Source organism: Halictus rubicundus, chromosome 14, assembly GCF_050948215.1.
Source record: "Halictus rubicundus isolate RS-2024b chromosome 14, iyHalRubi1_principal, whole genome shotgun sequence".
Classification (NCBI taxonomy): Eukaryota; Metazoa; Arthropoda; class Insecta; order Hymenoptera; family Halictidae; genus Halictus; species Halictus rubicundus.
In genome coordinates, this window is record NC_135162.1 from 10,066,573 (window position 1) to 10,088,281 (window position 21,709).

Sequence of the window (21,709 nt, forward strand, 5' to 3'; positions counted from 1 at the left end):
AACAGCAGAGAGTACAACGAACCCACGTGTGCATTTGTGAAGCAACTACATACGTGTGTTTCCGTGTGGGAATGTTTGAATGATTTAATAACAATTTCGAACCGATGTCGTGCCCACCATTCTAAACAATTTAGCTATAATCGTTTTTATCGATATCGAAGTGAGTGCATATTCTAGTTTATAATTGTTGCGTGCGTCTACAATGGTGTCAAATGATTGTAGAAAACTCTACCAGACGTAGATAAATTATTTTTTGATTATTCGGCAATCTTTCAAAGAACTTTCTTTTTCTGATCCTTCTGACATCAATATTATATCATAGGTGGCGTCGTTTCGAGTGTTTCGTCAATATTGCTGTCGGTTAAAGCAATTAATCCTCTGGGTATAATGATAGGTAAATATATTTAACAATAACACGATACAATAAGCTCATTGCCAAGTTCTGGTCTAGCATGTTAAACAAACAATTTAAGCATCGTGTGACTAAAGTGATTTGTATATATCCGTGGCTAATCTTGTTCGTGTGTGTACGTTTGCGTGTGTTCGTTTGTGTAAATATGAAAATAAAAAAAATGCTAGTTTAATCCATTTTTGTAATAATGATCGTGTAATTCTCGGGAAATTTGTGTCGTAAAAATGTTAGTTTTGCAACGAAATTGGTCACCGTGTTAAATACTAAATTGCATTTAAATACACTAAAATTGTGTAATGTTATACACAATAATGGTTGAAGTAATATTACTCCGGTGATGATATTCGCTTTATTAAATTCAGATCGGTAACAAACGTTTGATGGGAATATTTAATTCGACTGACAATTGTGGAAAATCATGCATTTCTTTAAGTACGATACATACAGTCAGGCTTTGGAGATAATCCACTCATGCTCGGTCCGCTTATGCTTCTCTTAGCAAACGTAAGGTACTCACCTGCAAACAAAAGAAAAACCATACGTTTATACAATATCAGAGGATGCATAAAAATATAATTTTCGGTAGTAGCATAGATTCGTCAAATATTATTACTCGATGCTTTTGCGAAGCACAGTGTATACTCTGTATATGTCGCCAATGCCTGGATGATAAACGTCGCGGAATTATCATGAAGCTCGAGAGGCCTTGGACGCCGAGGAGTGTAAACATAACTCCTGCACGATACTCGACTCTGGCAAGACCCGTGTTGTTGACATATATCGAGAATTCACTGTGTTTGGTGTTAAAATTATTTTCGCCTGGAACATACGTACCAGAATGTTCGCGTTAATCATGATAATCCTCTAAAAGAATTCTACGCAAGAATTCCGCAGAACTGTCGTACACGTAACTTTATCGGCTCATATGTCCATAGAATACATGACCATTAAGTAAGACACTGATAATTTGGTCATCTGCAAAATAGGATTCGAAGAAACTTCAAAAGATAGTGAGTTCGCGATAAATGTCGATGAATAAATATCTTGAAATGTTGTACCACGGTGAATCCTTCGTAAGACGGGCAGAAGATCCCTCCAAACACAAACACAATATCTTTCACACTGTGACACATAATGAACAACAATAATTTCTGCGCTGGGACAGTCGCTCGGTACCACATGCCAGTGTATCTGCGCAGAAACGGAAACAAATGGCCGCTTTATTTGAGAATTTGATGTTTAATCCTCCGTCAGTGAGGCCTGGGTCCATTCTGACCCAGAGTCCCAAAGTCGTCAATCAATTGCCCAGTTTCTAGCAAACTACAGTGATTTCTCTATATATGCCGCCAAGACCTAGACGATAAACGTCGCGGAATGATCCCCACTACGTGTTGTTGACATATATCGAGAATTCACTGACAACTAGCGTACAGTTACTGCTCTGGGAACAACAGCATGACTAACATGTCCACAAGAAGCAGCTACAAAACTATCTTTCAGAAAGCCCATAAATACAGTGACGAATGACCCTGAGCATCATCAATTGTACGATCCTCTCTGCGAGACTTCATTCGAACTAACTTTGCTCACAGTGCGAATTTTCCCGCGGACAGGTGTATAATCAGTTCGACTCACGTGTCAGAAAAGAATTTGGCGCTGTTGTCGATGGCCATTTGTCCCAAATGATTCGCCAAACCGATGTACAAGAAGTGTCCGATGATCACGGCCGCTATAGGCAAAATTTGCGACAGTCTCCGAAATCGAAGGATAGCGTAAGAGAACTGTACGATCCCGAAAACAACATTCGGTAAGGTTCATTTTATTCGACAGTGGACGCGAGCAACGTGCGGAGAGAAGAGACTCGGAAGGAACGCGGGTCTTATTGGTCAGGCCCAATGTCGCCAAATTAATACTTCTTCCCCACTCTACCTTACCTCTGTCGCGTGACGCGCTTCGTATCTGTCGCGCATGCGTCAGAATGCGTGGGGGAATGGCGTCGTAGAAGGGGTAAGGTAGAGTGGGATACAAGTCTTAAGGGGGCCGGCAGGCATTTGGCCTTGACTGTCACGCTATGTTATCCTGTGCCTTTTTTCTAGACATTTTAGGTCTTAAATAAGTAAGTAATCAATTAAAAATGCATACCACCGCGTTTGTACATGTCTTTGCTACGTTTGTATGGAGCCTTTTTTTCGATACGAACACTAAATCTCTCGAAATTAAGAGAATCTCTCAGCGGCAGCCATCTTGTGACGTCATATTTGCTTCAGAATTCGAATTTTCTGCCGAATATTACAAATTACTCCAGGATGAGGTAGAAATTCGCAATTTGGGCTCCATACAGACGTAGATTGGACTTTTAGGAAACACAATTGACCTGTTCTAAACTGCTCATTGCAATATTGAAGCGGCAGTTTGTCTAGATTTTGACCCTTCCATACGTATATGGATTTCAAAACATGCCGGCCCCCTTAATCTGGGGGCGTATAATGAGTACCTGCTTCCCCACTATCGCTTCACGACCCCCACTACCACTGTTCCCCCACCACTGGCCACTTCATATTACCCTAACGGGCTTTTATCTCTCCTGGAGACAACCTCCTATAGGCTCCTGGCTGCCTAACCCTTTCTCCCACACTCTATGGGAGCAAGGTGGGGGGTCCTCAGGGGTGGGGGGTCTCAGGAGTAGGAAGAGGTCTCGCGTGTGGCTCGCGAGCCACCAGTTGCCCAGGCCTGGCGTCGGCGTCTGTTTTGAAGCGTCGCTGAGCAACCACATAGCAAATGTGAAGGTCAAGTGAGCGTTCAAGGTGGGGATTGGGCGGAGCGAGAAGCTTGCCTCTCTCGCCTCCCGTGCCCGAGTCTCCTCTTTCAGGACGATACGCTCGTTAGGACTCGGGACGTATAAACTCACACGCAGGAGGTTCAAGCTGAGAGAGGCCATCGCCACGACAAGCAGAAAGAAATACCCCATCAGAATCGATTCGTCCACCAGTTTGCGATACCTTCGCACCGTTAAACAAAGGAGATCAGTGTGGGGTCACGCGAATACAGAATTTGCAAACGCTGTTTTGGGACCAACATTCATGGATATACTAACCGAAGCACACGTATGTGGAGCATCGCGACGTCGATGACCTTTTCGATGGTCGCTCTATCCCCCTTTGGCGCTGTAACGGCCATTTTGTTGTCGTTGAAAGCGTTTCGTACGCGGTGGCTGTTGGAACACCGGGAAGGAGGAGTTACAGGTACGTTTGATGGTGTGTTTTGTTCTTCGGGGCAGTTTTTGAACGAAATATTCGGAATTGTTTTCGGAAAAAGTATTTGAGATGCATTGGGATTTCGCGCGCATAGTATATGGTACGCAGTATCGGTGCAATCATGGCAACCCTCCATCCATGCGTTTCAAAACATACTGTCTAAAACAGTATATAACTCGTGTAATATTGATTGTTTTTGCATCGAAAAAATCACACGCGTACCTCAAATACCAATAAGTATGTGTGCAAAATACCGATGCAAAAGGTTCAATATTTTTCCTCAAAAAAATTCAGGAACGGTCTCGAAAACCAGAATGTCACTATAGTGGCGTACGGTGCTTAAGATGTTAATAAGCTCCTTGACAAAATGGTAGCTTTAAGCGAGGCTTAGCCGTTCACATTTTTATTGCAGCTTACCGCAGTATTTGAATCATCCCGAAAGCATGATGGCCGCATAGAACCGTTGTTGCCTCTGTCCCAGCCAAGGTCATTAACCCACAGAGAACCACAATATACGTGTGCATCAATGAGGCGAAATAATATTTCTCGTCGTTTTTCGTGTACGTTAACTTGAGACGCGAGTAGACCATGTAATCGTCCTCCGTGGTCGTAGAATTGGAAACATTATGCATTGTGGTTATGAAGACTACGTAACTCATTATCAGTACGTGAATTCCGGCTGTGTGTGTGTGGGGAAAATGTTTCTGTGTATTAGTGACGTCGACTTCTGAACACGTCGAGTGTCACACGAAACTTTAGAACGTCCATACAAATCACATGAGATCAAAATAACTTATTTAATGATGCAAAAATTAAAAAGGCATTAAGTTCGTCATAGCTAAACTGCAGGTTTAATATCCAGGTAAAAATATCCAATTTTAACATAATTAGAATTAGAATAACATAATTACCCGACAGAATCAGCCCCATGAACTTTCCGTCGTCAGCGTTTTTTAGTAATAATGTCATCTCGTATTCGTTGTTTATTTGTTTCCAATCTTCGCGTATCATTTCAAAAAGTTGTCTTATCTAGAAAATGGCAAATATCCTCCTATGTGCGAGAATGACAGTTCACGTGATTTCTCTATATATGTCGCGAATGCCTGGATGATAAACGTCGCGGAATTATCCCCACTACCACTCGGACGCCGAGGAGTGTAAACATAACGCGGCTCGGGTATGCCTTCTGGACGATATATGTCGCAGGCAAGACCCGTGTTGTTGACATAAATCGAGAATTCACTGTACTGCGTACAGCTGACGAGTGGACAGCTATAACTAGACTGCGGATTTTATGCATTTATGGGAATCACGAATGAGTGCAGTTTGAAACAGCAGAGAGGTCAAAAGAATTTCAGAATATTTCCAACATATTAAAATCATTAATAAAAGAACGAAAAAATGAAGAAGAACGTTAACTTAGCTCCGGTACCGTGCAATTGACGCACGAAAATGTCATTCCGCATAAAGGACCGCAGTCTGTTAATAAATAATCATCGCTAGAATTGCTGAAGTTTCAACTTACACCTTTGAGATGAGACAAATATAATACGTGCTTCAAGAGGCTTATTAGAGTGAAGGTAATGTTCGTTACTGCGTCGAATATGATATTGGAGCTTAATTCATCACAAAACAATAGCGTGCTTATCTGGAACCAACGATAGCAGGTATCAACCATAATTCGGACATAGCCACGTACAGTGATTTCTCTATATATGTCGCCAAGATCTGTCGCCAAGGTCCCCTGGACGATACAAGTCGCTAACAAGACCCGCGTTCTTGACATATATCGAGAATTCGCTGTAATAATTATGCTTCACTGTTGTCATTATTATGTGCAGCCTCGGGACAAGAGGATGGCACATTTTACATTTTTCCACGAAATTAAGAAAGTAATACGTCTATTTTAGATTATTATTAAACTGTGCCCGAACCGGTCGTCAACGACAATACCTGAGCCGTAATCGCGGACACCACAATCAACAGGTAAGTGACTCTCTTCGCATAAGTGTACCATGCTCGCTCGTACGGCCACAGTCCAACACACGACAAGAGAACTCTGGTCACGGTATAGTGATGATCATCGAGACTGTCCATCACTGTGCGACCGCCGGATCGCGTCTAAGCCAGCGAGCCTCCAAAATTACGCTTCACCCTTTGCTTCGTTTTTGTACCGTTCCGTGTCATTTGAATAAATAATGACTCAAAACATCAACCGCACAAAGGAGAGGGAGACCAGCGTCAGGAATCGCTCAGAGTCGAGCGAGATGATTGTAGGGTTCACTATCGATCGGATCGCGAACCTAGCAAATACAAATTATTTCCTCTAAATCCCGGTAAATTGCACACTGGAGGCAAACGCGACTGTTTTTTTTTTAATTTTTTCTTTTTTTTTGTTCGGTAGAACGTTACTCTCCCTCTTGGATCTGAGCATCGATTGTAGTACACCATCTGCCGATTCCCATTATCAGGCGAGCGGAGACCTATACTCCAGGAAAAAAAAAAGTGAAGTCAACGTGAAGCAAGGTGACAAGCGAGCCGATCGCCCTCGCTGCGTTTCATTCTTCTATAGTCATTCCACCGTGCAACAACTTGATCCCGATTCCGCACTTGGACCACTTAGGCTACCGTCGGGGTTGTCCAGAAGAGACCCGGCCACAGGAACGACACAGATAAGCTCCTCGCTACGCCTAATCCCCACTCTGCACGCTCGAGTGGCCTTGAGACTAATTATCAACACTTATATTGTTCTGTTTCGTACATATAATATTTTTCATAATTTTCGAAAGTCTATAACTAAATTTTTAAGGGACGTTCTTTCACGTTGCGAAGGTTTTCCAAAGTACAGTGTTAACTATCAGTATACAGTGATTTCTCTATATATGTCGCGATGGCCTGGATTATAAACGTCGTGGAATTATCCCCACTACCGCGGGGGTATATCCCGCGAGGGGCCAAGCAGCTCGAGAGGCCTCGGACGTCAAGGAATGTAACCATAACACGGCTAGGGTATGTCTCCTCGACGATATATGACGCTGACAAGACCCGTGTTGTGGACATATATCGAGAATTCACCGCACCCCGTGAGGGGTCAGGAAGCTCGAGAGGCCTCGGACGTCAAGGAGTGTAAACATAACACGACTAGGGTATGTCTCCTCGACGATATATGACGCTGACAAGACCCGTGTTGTGGACATATATCGAGAATTCACCGTACCCCGTGAGGGGCCGTGAAGCTCGACAGATCTCGATCGCGTGGATCAAGGAATAGTCCTGGCCGATACATGTCCCTGACTGGAGCCGTGTTTTGGACATATATCGAGTAAACACTGTAATGGAGTTTACCTTTTTCCTAGTCGTCAAGTCATTCTCTCAGTTTTTTTTTTCGTTCCATGATTATTAATGTGTTATCTGGATAAATTATATTTGTATACACACTGACAATAAAAATATTGAATAGTAGCCAGTATAAAACTGGTTCTTAGAAAGTGTGTTTCACAAAAATAGTTTTTTCTTTAATATTCACGCCAGTGAGTCACATCGACGCAGAATACATAACTGTGAAATAGGAGAAAGACATCTTGAGGAGCTGCAACGAAAAGAACAATTCGTAGAAGCTTGTTGATTGAAAATCGAAGGTGAGATTTACCGATCAACAATTTCGTTACCTTGCCGAACCCTTCGTAACCCGGCGTGAAGAGGCCACCGATTAGGAAGGTGTAGCTCTTCGTCGAATGGTGTATAAAAAAGAGTAACAATTTTTGCGTTCGCACCGACGACGTGTACCATCGACAGTTACATCTGCATAGAGAGCGAAGACTATACATTTCGACTGTTGCTGCAGAAAATTGAAGTCATAGACGAAATCGTGGCACACCGATAGTCGTGATACGGTTTTGCTCCGATATAAGGTGTTCGTTCCGAAATAAGAAAGTCGCTGTCCCCTCTTTTCCTTTTCGTTCGCTCGACATTAGTGCCATAACGAGAGGTTACGTTACACTCTACCCTCTTCCCAACGAAATATATCGTCAACCCGTGTGGTTACCCTGATCCGAAGTACGTCGACCCCAGGTCCCGAGCCTTCGCCTTATATCGGATCAAAACTGTAGTTTGGTTATCCCGTTTTTGCAAACTTTGTGCACACTTCGTAGAGGACCCCAGGCGTCTTAATTGCATACATTAATTGGCGTTACTTACAGTTCCGCGAATAGCTCAGAACTACTGTCCATGACTACTTGTCAAATATAGTTTATCAGAAACAGGCACAGCATGTGCGCGGATATTAATATCAGCTGAATCAACAGCTCTTTCAGCTCGCATTGTTCCTGTACTGACTGAGCCATCTGCATGTTTAACAAAGACATTAAAAAGCAGTTCGTGCAAAAAAAATTATGATTTTCATCTTAGCTTGCCAGGAATTGTAGCTTGATTTTTGAGGATATCATTGTACAGTGAATTCTCGATATATGTCTTGAGCTTCGCGGCCCCCCACGGGGCGATAGTGGGGATAATTCCGCGACGTTTATCATCCAGGCCTTGGCGACATATATGGAGAAATCACTGTATTCATTTCGACATACTGAAGTTGTAATAATAAATAAGAAGTTAAATGAAGATACACGGTCCAGTCGTAATAAATCATATTCCACTGCACACCGTGTCCAGATATTTTCAACTAATTTTTCGGAAACGTTACTATACTTACACGCAGTAGGTTCAAGCTCAAGGAAATAACTGCCAGCCAAAGCAACATGAAATACGAAGAAGACAGACAATCCGATAATTGTTTCGCGTACCTTAAAAAAGTATTATTGTCAAAGCGCTTTAAACAAGAAATAGCTATCCTTAAAATATTAATGCAACGAATTGAAAATGTGATTTTCGAGCTGTAAAGTATTTCATTTCGTTTCGAGAACTTGCGCGTGTCTGCTTAATTATTTTCAAAGCTATTATTTAATAAAAAATGCAAAATTCTTCCGAGTACACTGGTCGTTAGGCAAAAAATTCCATCTTCTCGTGACGAGTATACTCGACGTGAACGGTGGTTAGATTAATGATACGAACATTATCGTCTCTTTGTGCAACTTCGTAGCGCTGATTAGTTTGTCCATCGTTAATTTATCTTTCTCGAAGTCGGAGATCCCCGATGATTGGGCGAACGCAGTTTTCACGCGGTAACTAATTCATATGGAACAGCAATTATCAGATGAATTGGTTAATCTTCACCTTGGCGACCCAGAAATTTTTAATGTCCCACTATATAATCCTGTACATCTTGACGAGAAAATTTAAAAAATCGAGGTTTTAAGGCGAGGAATCTGCTGGTTCAAAAGTTATGCGCGTTTATAGTTGAGCGATTTTAAGCGCTTTTGACAGGTAGGGGCGCCGCCATGGACGGCAGCATAAGCTCGCGACGATGTCGATAATGTACATTTGCAAGCCTGGTCGGTCAGCTTGTCCCAGAAAAAATTGTAACCGCCCAACTTCAAAGACGCATAACTTTTGAACCAGTGAATTCCTCGCCTTGAAACAGTGATTTTTGGCATTTTCTCGCCAAGATGTACAGGATTGTGTAGCAAAAAGTGAAAAATTTCTGGCTTGCCAAGGTGAAGTTAAACCGATCGATTAATTCGATTAATAACAGACTGACTAATTTTTCGTACCGGACAACCTCAAACAACGAACGCGTGTGATGAGTGAATACAGCTGCCATCAGGTCAGGCCCGATAATGCCTGTTATCCCAAACACCATGAATAAAGATGAATGTAGGTGCAAGATGTAAGAGAAATTCGGATTATCGGTAAAATAATACATCTTTATGTGTATGTCGAGACCATCCTTGGAATTGTTGTAATTGTTCGGCGATAAATCGTAGAGCAGGTAGCCGCAGATTAATAAATATATGCTAGCTGCAACGGTGCACGTTTAAATAAATTAATCCTCGATAAGATCGATAAAATATCATAAAATATGTGAGAAATTTATTTATAGATTTGATAGATTCTTATGACGAAAATGAGTAGGTGCAATTTCAAGAAGGAAAAATTGTCGGAGAATTTTTAAAGCTTCTGTATGCAACTTTTTCAAATCGTTAAAGGGAGATATATTTTTTATTCGGCCCTCATGTTTTGTGATTAACGCAGAAAATGTTTATTTCGCGTGAAGGCCCGCAGTCTAATCATTATATATCTATTGCACCTCTGTGTAGGCACTGTTCAATATCGGTGAACTTAATTTATTTAATAGAGAGGAATAAGCAGCAATTATTACTTGCAAAACGACGAATCTTAACATTCAGGTCAGCGATATTTTTAAATATAATTACGCGCTCGTTCTCGTCGGTGATGGACGTTCTGTGGTGTGAAATTGCATCGCACAGCTTCCGCAGCTGCGACAATAACGAAGTGTCATTGAATAATTAAGAGAACGGCATGTGGGTAAAATAATAAATATAATATGTAGACTTGCAGGCGCAGATTACTTCGACTTACGAACTCAATACTATACTGGAAACTAGTATGTCTAAACATGACTATAATGGTTAATGCCATATTCGTCACAAATGTGACAATAGTGTTCTGAGTGTACACTGCCTCGTGCAGAAATGCTGCCAGCTGAAAGCAACAATGCAAATCGAGCATTAAATCGATCCAGAAATTTTTTACATAAAGATCCACACATACAGTGGATCCAAAAACGATGGGTGAATCTCGAACAATCACTTCCAAAAATTCCAAAAAGCACAGTGCCCTCGCGACAAATGTCCAAAAGATCTACACTTCAATTGTCCCAGAACTATCCCCACTACCACAGGGTATACACCACTACTAATCCAATAAAAAAACTTCTTTATTTTTCATTGCATTTTGATGGGACTTTCACGAAACATATTTTGCTGATTAAAATGATACCAAATATGATATAATTTATTCGAACAGTATTTTCTTCACGGTACATGTCCCCGATCGGACCCGTGTCTTGGACAACTATCGAGTAGCAACTGTAATTTACTCCAAACTGCAGAATTAGCTCGTGCAACACCTAAGCTCGGCCCAAGCGACCGTATTATGAACAAAATAAAATTTTAAACATATAATTGTGTCACGTGTCAAGTGTTAACGATTCTTCGGGACATTTAACTTTTTGGATCCACATGTAAACGTCAAGATCAACGAATACTGAAAGGGCAATACCTGGAACACAATCGCCGACAATATTAGCAACGTGTACGTCACCCTTTTCGCATAAGCGAAGAACGTTCGCTCGTACGGCCACAGTCCGACGATCGACAGGAGAAACTTGATCAGCTTATGGTAGTCGCTTATTTCGTCCATTGCTCTCCGAAAGCCGGGCACCATCTAACTTCGGAGTTCCACGAAAATTTTCCACGACCTTCATCGTTGCTTCGCGCGGTTGTTTAAATAAATAACGAACCAAAATATCATGGGACGCGTCAAGGGGAAGGACAATTTCGAAATAGTCGAGCATCGAGCGCTATGATTATAGGTTTAGGTTCATCGATCCGTTCGGAACACTACATTTCCGCGGCGAACCCCTCGATTTTGTGGAATCACTATGCCGATACATACGATTCGACTCGAACATTGTTCACGATACACCGACTGCCTTTTCTCACCGTTATCGATGCCTAATGCCTCTCTCCCCTGCACCGTTCACTATAATCGAAAAATCGCAGACCGAACCTGCCACTCGACCATGGACGCTCCGACGTGCAACAAGTTGATGCGAGTTGTTCGCGCGTATGGTCGCCATAGTGTCCGCGCCTAAACTTTGCGAGACGGACTCTCGATTCTACGCACAGGACCTATCGAAATATTTCGACACCAAGATCAAAATTTTGCGTTTTTTTTTCCTTTTTAAGAAAATCAAATTATTCGGTGGAGTTCCAACTTGCAGGTCAAAATTGAACGTTGACAAAATAATTCTAGTTGAAAAAGACAAGAAATTTTCTGGCGATTGTTCAATTTCATAAAATTAAATAAAATTTGAAAGAACGTGGACTGTATAACAAAAATAAATGAACGATTGTCACGGGTGTGTTGAGATTGATCGAATTTGTCATCGAAATATGCAACCAATTTGTTGTTTAATTTTTAATTCTGAATGTTTGGTTTTATTCGAGTTTTTAATCTTCGCTTGAATGTTACAGGTGTATGTGAGGCTCCTTGTGACCACCGTAATGTGCAAGTTGATCATGTTCGTGCGCGTATATTTGCTGTTCGACGTCTACGATCGAAGAATTCTCAACGAAATGTTACTATACTAGGTTCCAGAGCGCAGATCGTTATATTGAATACAGGAACATGAAGTAGGACATCGACATGTTGCATATCTAAAAGGAAGCACGAAATTAATGCCGCGGAAAAATTAAATAACACGAGCTGTGAAGCGCCATTGTTCCACGTTACCATCGCAAAACCTTCGCACGAAGGTGCATACACTTTTGCAAGCGTGAGTATGCTGGGCGTTATGCTTCTTTTCATAATGAAAATTATTAATTTCTGCACTGGTACTGGAATCGAGTACCACTCCGTGTCGTATCTACAAAATTCACTTAACTAAGAACTCGGTATTATGAAAGTGTACATAAAGTGGCAGACAATTGTGTTTGTGCATAATACATTTTTGTGAAATTTATTCGATTTTGTAATATCATTTTCATATAATATAAACACCCAATCGAAGTCGATTTTTCCGGACAAAATTTAACGATTTAATCTCGAATTAATTATTCAAAGATTTAAACGATTGCCTTGTAAGTGCATATTTAAGTGTCAACACTTCGATGGCTGACTGTACATGCAAACGTGTGCATTTTCATTTGAAAAATGAATTTCATCTGAAAACAAAACTGAGAAGCTCATTTCTCGATGAATATTTTGATCTTGTATTTTTTTATAGTACATTTTCTTTGAAGCTGACTGCGATTGGCCGTTCGATAAGTGTACATTCCGCCTCGGAGCCCCCGAGTGTCTCACTTATCGAACAGCCCCGTCAATCGTGAAACATGCGGGTATAAAATCGAATGTTGAGCAAAAAATTACATGAGGTTGCAACGAGAAATTGTTTCAATACGCACATTACTGCAAAAATGCTGGAACTATGGTTTATCAACGACTGCGACACGTAGTGGCACAAGAATAGATAGCTGAACTGAAGAACTATGAAGTAAGCTGCTTCTGTTAGGTCACGAGTAGCTTGTGTCGCTTTTACAGCATTAGCGAGCTGGACAAACATAACTATGATGCGATGGTTAACAATTAGCGTTCACTAAGATACACGGGGTGTTCCGTTTAAATTTCCGAAAAATGTTTCAAAGAAATCCTACGCTCTTTCTATGGCTTAGAGTTTCAATATTACATTTCGTATTATTTTAATGTTAATATTTGCAATAACAAAAAAAAAAAACAGGATATTTATGCAAAATAAAAATGTTGCGCAGCAACGGAATGTACAGGAGCTAAACGAAAATTAATTTCTTAATTGTTTTAGGTGAAAAAGAAGTCAAGCTGGACAACGCACAGTCTAATTATTACCATAATAACAATGAAATTATTTCGGACAAGATCGGGTCGAGAATGATCGAAAAATCGGTGAGCAGTTATCGACGTTACTCACACGGTACAGAGTCATGGTTATAGAAGTCGAGCCGAGTACGAGGAAACCAAAGTAGGATGTCGAGTAAATTTCTCGCTGGACGTCGGCGAACCTTGCAAATTTGATTATGTAGAAATTATTTACGATACCGTCAAATTTATATAAATTTACATTTCTTGTTATTAGACTGCGGATTTTATGCGTTTGTGATAGAAATGAGTAGATCGAATGAAAAACAGTGAAAACATTTTTCAAATTTAATTTTCGACACATTCAGATTATTAAGAAAATAAATAAATGTCTATGCAGACATTTTTTATTTCGCATAAAAATCCGCAGTTATTATACATGTAGGGCAGTGCTGCTCAGCATGCCTGTTAGCGGGCAAGGGCGCCCGCCGGTGCCCGTGGGCACGGCTACGGGTCAGTGACTCGGCGGAGTGGGGGTAGGCCTCAGCACAGCCACGTAGCTGCAGCCTTGCCCACAGGGGCGTGGTTTCGAGCCCCCGGGGGCGTGGCTTCGTGCCCACGGGGCGTGGCTTCGTGCCCGTTCCGTGTATGCCCAGGGCAAGAAAATATATAAGTATACTGACTCGACGGCTCCTTGATGAATCAACGTTGCCTCGACGAATCTCGTACGAACTGAAAGATTCTCCTTAGTGTTGATCGCACGTTGCAGACGATGGCTACGAGAAAAATGTGTCGATTGTGTGCTGTATTGTTAATTTTAATTGGCACAATTACATGCGTTTCTTTAAGTGTAACAGATTTATTTCGTGGAAGTCGATCATTAAAATCATGTCTAACACACGGATTTATGGTCCGGGTTTCAGGGCCGTGCAAACCTGTAATCTTACCCGGCTATTTTGAACATGGCGCAGTTGTGCATTATGAACATGACGACAGACCCGTCGGTAATTGTCATTGTCGTGACACCCAAGAAGATCACGATCGCCAGAACAGTGTTCACCGACACGAAATGTTCGAGCGGATCGATCACGAAGAATTCGGCCGCGAACAGAAATCTTCTGGGACGAGATTCGTTCAGAGGCACCAGGTAGTCGAGGACAACAGGAGCGTATCCGTACATCACCGTAACCAGTGAGCCTGGTACTGAGAATACTATAATTTCGGTAAATTAACATTAGGTTTACGGAACACTGAAAGTTTTACATTAATTTATAATAAGAACAATAGCGCGTCCGTCCGAATTGTTCGCCATTTTTGTATAATACACGGCCAAAAGAAGTAAATTTGTGAAGGCAATTTTAACGGATTTTTCAAGGTCATCGCATTTTTTCTTCGCACATTAACATGGTAGTCGGCATCGAGGTCAGTTCAACGACCTACACGCCATGACCTTGAAGTGACCTTGAAGGCGAAAAAAGCAGTTTCAGTTTGGGGAACGGATGAGGGTTGAATGAGAAGCATAAGTTAACAATAATTTCTGGAATTTAAGGTAACTTTAAGGTAACTGGATTATCGGTCAAATTGTGCCGAGAAAAGGTTTTCTTTTCCTTACGTATGAAAATCGTTTGGACGAGTTTACTATTCTCGGTGTACCTCTTCAGTATATCATACTCATCTGTGTTATCCAACGTGTTCCAGTCCTGCTCAATGCGCGCGAACAAGAATCTCACCTAACGAGCACAATTCTCGTGTCACAATGAAGACTGATGGCCGAATAAGACATACAATATGGTAACAGTAGTTCTTACTAACTTACTTTTCTGATGTGAATATACAACATTAGATATTTGTTGAAGAACGAGTAAGAGCAATGAATAAATATCAACGTTCTAGACGTCTCCTGTAGACTGTATTTGTGCGTGCACAAAGCAGCCACCTGAAATTCGATTATACTAATATTTTAATATTTTAATATTCAACAGTTCCCAATGCAAAGAAAAATTACTTTACCTGATTTCATAGTTTCACGTGTAAAGAAAAATGAGTTTACCCAATTGAACAACTCCAGAAGCAAAGGTAAGAATATTTTAAATAATACAGGGTGTTCGACTAGAGGTGGTAGAAAATTTAAGGGGCGATTATAAGACGAAAATGAAGAATAAAAAAATTGCAATTATGGCTTAATTTGATAGTTATTGTCAATTGAAAAATCCGCCTGAAACGCGGCAACCCGAGCAACAGAGGAGTGCGTTGCTTACGTCACAATGGCGTGCGACAGTCACGTATCAAAGGGGGTTCTCGCCCGTGCTCACCTACTCGAATATTTTCAAGTGCGAAGGACAATGAATTCCCCCTAATTTGATAGTTTCGTGCGCAAAGAACAACGAGTATACCTGAACAAGAATGCTCATGAGAAAGAAATAAAGCAGAGCGAGCCTCAAAAGTATTTCCGGCGTCCTGGGCTTCGTGTTCCACAGTCGCAGGAATTTCAGAATCCCATAATTGAGCCTATAGTAACGATAGCTCGAGAACGTCATGCTCGTTCGAAGGTTCGGTGACCGACTGTCGCGCCTCGACTTTCTCGAAAAATGTTTTTCCCAACTTGCCCCGCGGGAATTCTGAATAAATTGCGGCGGATAAACGGTGACGTATCGAACGGTCGAATTGATACCACTTTTCTTCTGTTTTGTTTTTTTTTTTTTGTTCGAACTGGAAATAGTCGTGGATTCTTCCGATATTTCGAAACTTCGCGGCTTTTGCTTTCTGCCCTGCGAACCCCCCTCCATGAATTTTTAACGCTCGCGGACGCGACGTGGATTTTGCGGACCGGAAAATACCGTCAGTCTTGTTTCGGCGGTTGCGCCACTGACATCACGTTTTCTCGACTGTTACGGAAGTTTGATAGTGATCCTTTGGCCGTGTGGATAATGCTAAACAGTTTTTATATTATCTATACTATAATATAGAAATATTGTACTATATATAATATCTATACTATATTCTATATTATCTATAATATAGTATAGATCATAGATTGTATTATATATCATAATATACATCATAGTTTGTACTACATATCATAATATTGATAATATTTTATATGTTAAACACGTTTTTGTATTTTTATGTGGGAATTGTTTCGAGGTCACGTATTGTGTTTAAACTGCGAGTTTCAAAAATCAGTGAATCGATTGCAAAACAGTAGAAGCGTCCGAAGAATTTACATACACTGTTTTTTTATTAGCCATTTGAAATTATTAAGAAAATAACTTAATATCTGCGAAGCCATCTCACAATTAAGACAGACACAATTTTTATTTTACATGAAACTACGCATTTTAATTATGTTATATTAATACACACATATACAGTGTGTCTAATGTTCCAGATTTCTCAACATTTTTCATTTCTCGAGAAATAAGAAATAAGACTATATTTCTCGAAAATTCTCGAGAATTTTTAATAAAATAAAAAAATATTGGGAAACTTATAATATTTGGAATATCGTTAATAATATTTATCGAAAGGGCAAAAAACCTTAACTCGGTGTTTATTCCTGTTCAATATGTACATAACTTTAAAAAAAAGGGAAAAATAGACGCCAAATATAACCGATAAATTTATTTATTGAAAACCAGACTTTTATAAAGTGAAACATTACGCTTTTGTTTTGAAATAACTTCTTAAGAGACATAAGTCTAATGTACAATCAGAAAATCTACTTCTTTTTTTTGTGACAAAATTTGTAGCCGTAGAAAAATTTCTTTCATTTTGTGTGGATGTTGGCTTTACTAATTATTATAAATTTTCACATTGCAAACATGCATACGTAGGCATTGATTATGCTGCCTGTAGATACGCTTATACGTGCGCGATCGATTAGTAATATGCAATTTGAGTTAACTGAAAATTCATTTCCGAAAACACGTTATAAAATAAATGAGATTCATAAGAATTTTCCTAGATTTCAGTTTCTCGAGAAATACTGGAGAAGGAACACTAAGTGTGTCCAAAATTTATTTCAACACTAAATTTTGCGTTCTCTCAGAAATTGTTGATAGATAATTAATATAATTGTTTTGCAGCACGAACTGAACTTTCCGGGTGCAGGTTAGCTTTGCACAGATTTACTTTGGCCTGCCCCCCCCCCACCCCACCCCTCCCCTGGGGCCGCATTAATTTTAGATATTTTATGCAATGGATACCGGCACGTATTACGACGCTCATTAGGTTCGTCTCGAGAGCAGTTGCCATATTGTAAAAACCATTCCACTTACGAATATTAAATTGCCCCTGGCACTTCGCTCATTTCTACGTCTGCAGGCAAACCCGAGCATATTATATTCTTTCAGAGGGAAAAAACAGCTTTTAGTTTCAAAACAATCTTCTCGCATTTTTCATTCCTTACCGGTAGTTACAACAACAATTTCCTCGAGTATAACAACAAATTGTATTAACAATCCTTCCGAGATTTTTTCTAGTCGTTTTATCGAGGTTCCAATACACGTGCAAACGGGCGTAAAAGTTGCCCAACAAGACGAAGGCGAAAGTGAGAAAAATGTGAGGGAACAAAGTGAAAACAAAAAGAAGAAAAACATTTTAGAACGACAACAAAGTTGCCCACAAAATATTGTTACCAAATTCTTTTGCAGCGGAACACCTGCGCACCTCTAGGTTCCTTCCGTCCTCGAGAGCCCTGTTCGATTCTCTTGCGCAGGTTCGCATAGCTGCTATAAATATACATTGTTTATTGTATAGAGCAGGCTGCAATAACCAACTTCAGCGTGGGATCTTCCCCCTCAACGCAATTGGGGCACCTCGGGAAGATGCCGAGAACGTTAAGTACAGTAAAGTCACGATCTAAGCCCAATCCTCGGCTCCGTGCTGTGACATAGATCGTGTAGGGGTTACTCTATTTTCTAGTGAACAACAATGTCACGTTCAAACTGAATACTTTCTGTCACTGACTAACACAGGGCGGAGGAGGAACTTCCCCCTAATTAACTCGCGCACTTTTGAAACCCCGCACAACCAAGCGCGGTCCAATAGAAAAGCTTCCTGCACTTCCTGAATTCAAAAGAAACAAAAAATCTTGAAACGCAAAAGCCGCGTTTTGTTTTCTGCACTTCTTTCGATGGACTTTTGTAAAAAGATTCACTTCTCCGACGTTCCCGGCACTGTCCGAGTCGAGGCAATTTTGGAGTTAGATTAAACAGAACATTTTGATCGGGTCCCTCTCGTTGTCGCTCACAGATTCTTCATCTTCAGTTGACCAGCATCAGAAGAAGGCGTTCCTCCCCGAACAGTACCGAAGTGATCGGCAAGGTCACCGTCATCAGGAGCAACGTCGACGACCATGATCGTGACACGATGTGAAGGACGCGACTGCAACGCGATCGATTTGCCGGTGTTTTTATAGGGGCGCTCACCCCCCGTTTTCGAGACGACGGTGCGACGGAGGGGGTGACGCGCGACGCGACGGTCGCCACGGAATATTGGCATAAGCTGCAATTACAATTCAACGGCCACCGGGATTTCTCCGACGGCAAAGGTAGAAAACAGGGTGCATGAATGATGACCATGAAGAAATGTCCTTACACTCTTGGCCTTGAACTCCCCCATGCTTCGAAACCACCCCAATAGTGTGCACAGTTAATTAGTTTATTTGCCGATTTTTATGGACAATTTAAAACTAAATACTCCGATTCTCGAAAATCGTTTGCACAGTGCCCTCCCGATAAATGTCGAAAAGATCTTGACTTTAATTGTCCCAGAACTATCCCCACCACCGCGGGGTATACCCTGTTTGTTGCCGAGCAGTGTAAACATAATACGAGTCGGGTGTGTCGGTGTGAGACCACTACTAATCCAATAACCAAATTTGTTTATTTTTCATTAATTTTTTTATGGGACTCTCACCGACATGCTCGTGGCATCTTTCTGGTTAAAATGATACCAAATATGATATAATTCCGATGATATTTTTCGTTTTCTGTTTCTTCGCGATAAATGTCCCTCACCGGGCCCGTGCTTATGGACAATTATCGAGAGGGCGCTGTATTCGAATTGCGATCATTTCTATCTAGTCTTGTAATAGTCTAATAGTCTTCTATTTGCTTTTACGAAATGATCACAATTTCAATGTCGACAATTTTTCGAGAATCAGACATTTTTCGAAATAATACCCCCGAAGGTGAATAACAATATCCCATTAAAGAATGGGGAAACGTGTTACCGGAGGAACGTGCCAAAAGAAAATCGATAAGTCCTCCTGACACAGTGAACAGGTGGACGTCGAAGGTCTTCACCCTCAACCACTTACGCATACAGAAGATCACTATATTTTGTATTGTTGTATTGTTTTCATTTGAATTTTAAATTCTTCTTCTGCCATTTAGAAAATCTTGATTTTACATAGGATCCAATAAGTTGAACACAAAATTTCTGATTGTCGAGAAATCGACGATATTTAACCTGCTGTAATTTCGTAAAAACTAATCGTACAGCAATAAATTTAGACTCATTTTAAAGCTTAAACATTCTACTTTCGCGCACCGTTATTGATTTCCCTCGAAGATATGTCTCATCACGTGACAGATGAGAAATCGAATACTCATTTTTCCCCAAAAATACTGTAACTTCAAACACCTGTAAAAACATTAAAAAATTTTCTTCGTGAACGAATCTTCCACAGGTTTGAAGATCGAAGCCTCCTCTTTGCAACGAGATCTTAAAAATTGATGTACCATTGTTTTTTCACTGTTCTACGGAAGAAAAATGAGGGCCAAGTTTGGTAAGTCCTCATGTAAAGTTGCCCGTACACCTTTCATTTGAACATTGATAAAACGACTAAAAAAAATCGTACATCAAGTTTTCTTGCGTCGTTGTAAAGGAGAGACTTCAATCTTCAAATTCGTGGAAGATTCAGTCACGAAAAAATTTTTTTAATGTTTTTAGAGACGCTTCAATTGGTAGCATTTTCGAGAGAAAACGCGTGGTCAGTCTTGTACCTATCATTTCGTGCAAGATTGTCCCAGGCAAAACTAAATAACGACTAATTAGAGTAGAAGTTTCAAGCCTCAAAATGAGCCTGTTCGTTGACATCATAATAAAATCGAACTTACCAGAAATGTTCATGAAATTAATTTCTACAGCTTGAAACGGAATTGCGTCACTCGGTTCGCATAAATGCTTCTGTGTATTTTCCGGTCGGAATATTGTACTGCCGTCGCATGAATAATACAAATGTGCACAAATGCTTGCACAAATTTGAAAACTTATCAGTCTGAATGCCGAAAGAGTGTGTAACAAACATTGTGAAAGGAAGCCCTTTCCTTGAAAGAGATAATTTTACATAAAGATGGCTCGCCCTCATGAAAGTAAACATCTTCCTATCTTCCTACTCTCATCTACAAGTATGCAGAACTACGCATACCCCGTATACCAATTTTCTACGCTACGTAGCACTTAAATTGTACTATGTTACTGCTGGGATCATGGTTACGACGGGTTCCCTCTGAGCGAACAGATCGTAGTGAAATAAGAGAAGGATGAACTCATCATCTGAAATCGAACCATAATGCAGCATATATGTACTGCGAAGTCTATCATAATCTACTTATAGTGGATCCAAAAAGTATCTGAACACTACATTTCCGGTTCTCGAAAAATACAGTCGATACAGTGATTTCTCGATATATGTCACCAAGGCCTGGATGATTAATGTCCTAGAACTATCCCCACTACCGCTCTAGAGGCCTCGGTCGCCGAGGAGTATAAACATAACACAGGTCGGGTGTATCGGTGTGAGACCACTACTAATCCACTAAGAAAACTTCTTTGTTTTTCATAATTTCTTGACGGAATTTACACTAACATATTCGTGGCATTTTTCTAATGAAAATGATACCAAATATGACATAATTCCGATGATATTTACTTGTGCAGGTTTTCATATTGAATTAGTAGTGGTCTCACACCGATACACCCGTATAGACCAAAGAATGGTAGCTTCTATCCGATAATTGTCGCTGGCCAGAACCGTGAATTTGGACAGTTATCGAGTAGGCGCGTCATACTTGACCCATCTTAGTTCGTTACGCGAGGAATGATAATTTCTACCTAATAGAAAACTAGACTTACGTTTCATTGTAGACGTAGTTACAAGTGTTGCAAAGCTGCTGATCGCTGTAATTATTTAGGAACATGATTACAATATGCGTCACGACCACTACGATAGCCAGCAAGGTTTCCTCCAGTTGCGTGTTCTCCAATAGCAACAGAGAAGCCTGTTGTAAAACGAGAACAGTATTGCACAGAATTTCCCCATCGGTCTACAGTAAATTATCGTTCTATGTCAGTACCACCGTTCTTTTAACTGACACTCATACGAAATCGGTGGTTCTCGCCGAGCGTCCCATTCGAAACACACAGGGCACGCTGGAAACCTAAGAGTCATACCGCGTGAAAGTCATGACGTACAAACATGACTGACGTTCAAACGGAAAGAATATCC

The 21,709-nt window shown here is 40.7% G+C and overlaps 4 protein-coding genes across 6 annotated transcripts in view; all 4 read right to left on the minus strand.

The window, feature by feature from the left end:
• Alpha-man-ia (alpha-Mannosidase class I a) overlaps positions 1–21,709 on the minus strand; it is a 634,153-nt gene that overhangs the window by 48,258 nt on the left and 564,186 nt on the right. The gene's annotated exons all lie outside the window — the stretch shown is intronic.
• On the minus strand, positions 1,140–5,390 carry LOC143361055 (uncharacterized). Of its 2 annotated transcripts, XM_076800315.1 has the most exons (8): positions 5,192–5,390; positions 4,578–4,695; positions 4,084–4,345; positions 3,507–3,623; positions 3,321–3,411; positions 2,048–2,193; positions 1,471–1,603; positions 1,140–1,387 (listed from the first exon to the last, which is right to left on the minus strand). In XM_076800315.1, the coding sequence occupies exons 1-8, from the start codon at positions 5,342–5,344 to the stop codon at positions 1,334–1,336; spliced, it is 1,074 nt and encodes a 357-aa protein (XP_076656430.1). In that variant the 5' UTR covers positions 5,345–5,390; the 3' UTR covers positions 1,140–1,333. The 2 variants fall into 2 exon arrangements, 1 of the variants encoding a protein (XP_076656430.1); XR_013083399.1 differs by lacking the exon at positions 1,140–1,387 and having other exon boundaries at positions 1,470–1,848; positions 1,979–2,193.
• LOC143361056 (uncharacterized) lies at positions 7,058–11,538 on the minus strand. Its single transcript, XM_076800316.1, has 9 exons — positions 10,861–11,538; positions 10,159–10,281; positions 9,938–10,055; positions 9,330–9,576; positions 8,731–8,844; positions 8,372–8,462; positions 7,864–8,009; positions 7,335–7,467; positions 7,058–7,255 (listed from the first exon to the last, which is right to left on the minus strand). The coding sequence occupies exons 1-7, from the start codon at positions 11,023–11,025 to the stop codon at positions 7,905–7,907; spliced, it is 963 nt and encodes a 320-aa protein (XP_076656431.1). The 5' UTR covers positions 11,026–11,538; the 3' UTR covers positions 7,058–7,255; positions 7,335–7,467; positions 7,864–7,904.
• LOC143361044 (uncharacterized) lies at positions 11,791–16,101 on the minus strand. Of its 2 annotated transcripts, none has more exons than XM_076800293.1 (9): positions 15,588–16,101; positions 15,011–15,130; positions 14,807–14,924; positions 14,142–14,391; positions 13,878–13,970; positions 13,307–13,397; positions 12,768–12,913; positions 12,097–12,229; positions 11,791–12,020 (listed from the first exon to the last, which is right to left on the minus strand). In XM_076800293.1, the coding sequence occupies exons 1-9, from the start codon at positions 15,978–15,980 to the stop codon at positions 11,973–11,975; spliced, it is 1,392 nt and encodes a 463-aa protein (XP_076656408.1). In that variant the 5' UTR covers positions 15,981–16,101; the 3' UTR covers positions 11,791–11,972. The 2 variants fall into 2 exon arrangements, with proteins under 2 accessions (XP_076656408.1, XP_076656407.1); XM_076800292.1 differs by having other exon boundaries at positions 14,142–14,406.